General features: G+C 53.6%; 1 protein-coding gene across 1 annotated transcript in view; it reads left to right on the top strand.

Moving 5' to 3' along the window:
* The first annotated feature begins 2120 nt into the window (after window positions 1–2120).
* TUBB (tubulin beta class I) overlaps window positions 2121–4590 on the top strand; it is a 3588-nt gene continuing 1118 nt past the window's right edge. Inside the window, 4 exon segments of the mRNA XM_014446288.2 lie at window positions 2121–2338; window positions 3632–3740; window positions 4007–4117; window positions 4411–4502. Of these exon segments, the coding sequence (XP_014301774.1) occupies window positions 2282–2338; window positions 3632–3740; window positions 4007–4117; window positions 4411–4502 (369 nt within the window). The 5' untranslated portion in view covers window positions 2121–2281.

Here is a 4590-nt window from a genome sequence, read left to right as displayed (position 1 = left end):
TTCACAGCCGCTGCGACCGATTGCGCAGCCCAGCCGGAGGCCCGCCCCACCCGCCCCTACGCTCTTCAGGGGCGCTCTTCCGGGCCGGAAACCCGCTGAGAGAGCGAGGTCGCGCGCGCGTTCGGAAGCGCGCACCTCGATTGGGCAGGTCCAGGAGCCACCCCGGCCGCGTCCCCGCCCGCCGCCCATTCCCGCGCAGACACCCGAACCACGACCACAGAGTCTCGCTGCGGGCGGCGCCTAGAGCGGCTCCTGCCAAGGCCTCCCAGACCTGGTGGTTGCTGACTCAGGGAAATGGAACTGAGTTGCTGTCGTGGCCGGAGGCTGCAGTTTGGAGAGCAGCCCGCAGGCGTGGCGCTTGAGGACTCCTCACTGCAATGGAAGTTCATTTCCTTTTGATTTGCTTGTGTGGAAGTCATGTCATTTCCTCCCTGAGAATATAGCCCTGATGGATATTTTAGATCGTTTACCTAAAGCAAAGATCCCTAGGCCAACAGAGGGAACCCTTTTTGCTAACCTCTCAAGGCTGTCCGAGGTATTTCAAGGAATGAAGAAAGGATAAAACAATTTATTTCATTATCTCATACTAAGACAAGCAAGAAGAGGATAGTAAAATTTGACATGTGTATAATGTAGAACGTCCTTTTTCATTCGCTATCTCACTTCATTCTGACCACAACTATCAAATAGAAGTAGATTTTACAGAGAAATTGAAGCTCTGCTACGTTCAATGACGTGGCTAGGTTTCTACAGCTCATATAAGGTAGGGACTAATTGAAACCAGTCCTTTGATTCTAAATTCTAAACTCCACTATCACAAAAGAACCACTTTCGTTGTGATTATGCCCCAAATCATTCTATTTTAAATGGGTAGAGGGGTCTTCTTACACAATTGGATGTTCTTTTATTTATGACTGAGAGATGTGTATTGACTCCAAGAAGTAACAATGATGACCTTGATATCACGTGTCCTCTATTATAGTGCTTACTACACCCGATTCTTTGTCCACTTTTCACCCGATTGCAAGGTCCTGGAGGCCAGGGGCTAATTCATAATCATTTTTGTATCCCTCGCTCCTGGCCTGGGGGACACTCAGAATCTAGCTCAGAATCTACCAAGTGAGTTAATCCGGGAGAAAAAGCGTGGCACTTTGATTTGAACCCATCCAATTTTCTCCCGTGAATACCCTCTCCCCATTTTGAAATTTATATCCTGAGGCTCTTGAAAACCGCGAACTGAAAAACCACGGACTTCAAAGTGTGGAAAGGCAGGCTGGAAAGAATGAAATTCTGGCAGGCAGCTCACCCCATGGCTCTGTGTTTGACAAAACCACGGAGTCTCCAACGCTGCTCTAAGGCCCAGATGTCCTACGTGGACGGAGACTTCTGGCTTCCCAGACCCGGATATGAGCTTTTCTCAACCATTCGTTTATTCTTTGAACATACCCTCCAGACAATTGCATCTCTATCCTGTAAAGCCCTTGCTGCAATTTTGTTTCTCTTTCTAAATGTTATCGTTAGAAAACTCCCAAGGAAATAGCAGGAAGGCAGTTCCCTCCTTCTTGAGGTATCTGGGGGAGCAGCGGCTTAGTGTTCATGTCTCGGGTCACCAAAGGGCCAGTTGTTAGACAGCAGAGCCGAGGGCCGGTGCTCCCGCTTTCGCTGAGCTCAGCAGCCCCGTCTTCCCCAGAGCTACCGCAGCGGGGAGCTTTCAGAGCGTGGCCACCCCACCTTCCAACGCCAGCACCCTGTGGTTCCTAATTCCTGCAGCCCCGAAAACGACTCCCTTTTTGCATTAAAAAAACTCAGACCTAGAGGAAAGTCATCTTGGCAAGGTCATTTTCATAAAACGCCCCAAATCCCAAACACCCCAAACCAGTATCCACCCATCCGCCCCTTCCTTTTTGCAGTGCGGACAACAATGGAGGACTACAACTCCCAGAGAGGACTGCGCTCGTTCGCCCGAGCAGAGGCCAATGGACGGCGGCTGCCTGACCGGCGTCGACTAATCAGGGCCCGCCTCGCGGAGGCTTTGTCTCGGAGCGCGGCGCGGCCAGCTCCCGCCCCCGCCGGCGCACGCGCCCCGCCCCGCCCTCGCTGCTTCGCCCGCGCCCCGCGCTCGCCTTTCTGCCTCTCGCAGCCTGCCAGCCGCGGCGTGCGGACTCGCTGCTCCAGCCTCCGGCCACGTCCCATCCTACCGCCTTGAGCAGCGGAGAAAAGATTAGAGATTTTCTTGCCCCATACACACTTTTGAAGCGGGCAAAATTTTAAAATTTGAACCATGAGGGAAATCGTGCACATCCAGGCGGGTCAGTGTGGCAACCAGATTGGTGCCAAGGTAAGGATTTTAAACCTCTTTTTACTCTATTTCTTTTAGAGAAGAAAAGAATCCAGATAAACTATGCAGAGTGGTTGTGGGCTGTTTGCCGTCTCCAGCCTTAGCCAACCTTTGCCAAAAGGAAATTTTATATGTATAATACACATTTGCAGTAGAATTTTCTTTTGGAAAAAGGGGAATTTTTTTTTTTTTGCAGAATCATTTTGGGGAAGCTATCAAAAGCACCCTTGAGGTTTGAGGGCCTGGAAGACCGAGGTTCTGTAAGGTTTTACTTAAAGGGAATCTCCTAACGGTCCGAGGGTCGGGGAGGGAAGGAGATGCGGAAACTGGCCGAGACAAAGCGAGGCGAGGTTCCTCCATGTGCATCCCCCTTGGCGGGGTTTCGCAGGCCAAGCCCGAGGTGAAAGGGGCGAGGATGGGGGGACACCTGCAGACCCCGGTTCCCAAGCTGGGGACGCGTTACCTCCACGAAAGACCAGGGGTCTCGGCGCGCCCCTGATTCCCGCGGGGCAGGCCCGTAGTTTTTCGTGGATGGAAGGCTAATATGAGCTGGATTCATTTTGCTTCCTTTATTTCCGCTTAGAGACCCTTTTAGGGCTTGAACAGATAAGGTGAAAAGGAGGGCTTCCTTTTCTTTAAAGGGTCCCCTCAGGACTAAATTGTGGGAGAAAGCAAGACAATCCTCCTTTAAAGCAAGAGGAGGGGAAGTTAGCCAAGGGATACAATTCCGAGGCCAAGGGGGTATTTCTTTCTTTCCTTTTGCGCGCGGCTACAGTGTAGCGGGGGAGAAAGTGCGGCCGCTATCGGCCGCTACATTGTACCAAAAGGGCTGGGCTCAGGGGCGGGCGCTGTGCCCCGCGGGCCGCCAGGGGGCGCGCTAGCTCAGGGCAGGCCCCGCCCCTCGCGCGCTGAATTCGCGCCTCGGCCCCGCCCACGCGCGACGCCTCCCTTTGTCAGCAGCTTGGCGTGCGCTACCGCCGGGCGGAGGGCGGGGGTCGGTCACTGCGGCAGCTGGTTTCTCTGGCCCTCTGTGCGCGGCTTGCATGCCCTGCGTGGGGGCGAGGGGTGAGCTTACCTAGTTAGGTTAGCCACCTGCGTCCACCCCATCTGTGTCTGCGATCGCCGGTCCCCGCGGCTGGACATCATTTCACATCGCAAGGCGGCTTTCCCGTGGGTGGAGGTGTCAGAGGGAGGGGCGCGCAGGCAGATGGAGGGGATGCCTGCACAGTGTGTTTGGAATTAAAGTGGTGGAAGCAGGGGCATAATTGAGGGTTCACCGTTCTTTCCTGACAGTTCTGGGAGGTGATCAGTGATGAACATGGCATCGACCCCACCGGCACCTACCATGGGGACAGCGACCTGCAGCTGGACCGCATCTCCGTGTATTACAATGAAGCCACAGGTGAGGGGAGGAGCCGGGAAGATCAGGCGCCATCTCCTCCTCCTGGCGTCTCTTTCCATTCCTAGGGAACCCTTAACTCCTTTGAATGAATCTATCCTTTTCCTTTGTAAACCTTCCTCTGTGTAATTTCTCACCATGGGGATCAAAGACTCTGCTGTCACTTAGTAGCAGCCCCTGGAATCGCACGTTTGGGTCCCTGGCTGTCATCCAGCCCCAATTTATTTACCTTCTGCCAATGTTCATTCCTCTACTTTTCTTCCCTGCAGGTGGGAAATATGTCCCTCGTGCTATCTTGGTGGATCTAGAACCAGGTACCATGGACTCTGTTCGCTCTGGTCCTTTTGGCCAGATCTTCAGACCAGACAACTTCGTTTTTGGTAAGTTATACAGATACATGCAGATGGCATCATATTCCATTTATTTGGGTGCAAGAGGGCAGGAAGAGTTAGGAAATGATTATTGTGCTGGAGAGCTTTTATAGGGCCATGTTCTGAGAGCTAATGGAGGGTGGGGGGTGGCTGCCGCACTTGGTAAACTACTAGGGACATATGTCACAGGTGAGGGAGAAAAAAATAGTCCCAGAGGCATTATCCCAAGAGGTGCGAGGTGAAGATGTGATGTGCATGTACTGCACTTTACTAATCAAGCTTGCCTCCCGGCCCCATTCCAGGTCAGTCTGGGGCTGGGAACAACTGGGCCAAGGGCCACTATACAGAGGGGGCTGAGCTGGTCGACTCGGTCCTGGACGTGGTGCGGAAGGAGGCTGAGAGCTGCGACTGCCTGCAGGGCTTCCAGCTGACCCACTCGCTGGGCGGGGGCACAGGCTCTGGGATGCGCTCCTTGCTCATCA

Source organism: Myotis lucifugus, unplaced genomic scaffold (genome assembly GCF_000147115.1).
Source record: "Myotis lucifugus unplaced genomic scaffold, Myoluc2.0 scaffold_521, whole genome shotgun sequence".
Taxonomy (NCBI): Eukaryota; Metazoa; Chordata; class Mammalia; order Chiroptera; family Vespertilionidae; genus Myotis; species Myotis lucifugus.
Note: the sequence above shows the minus strand (reverse complement) of the source record. Positions and strands in the feature narration are given on the sequence as shown.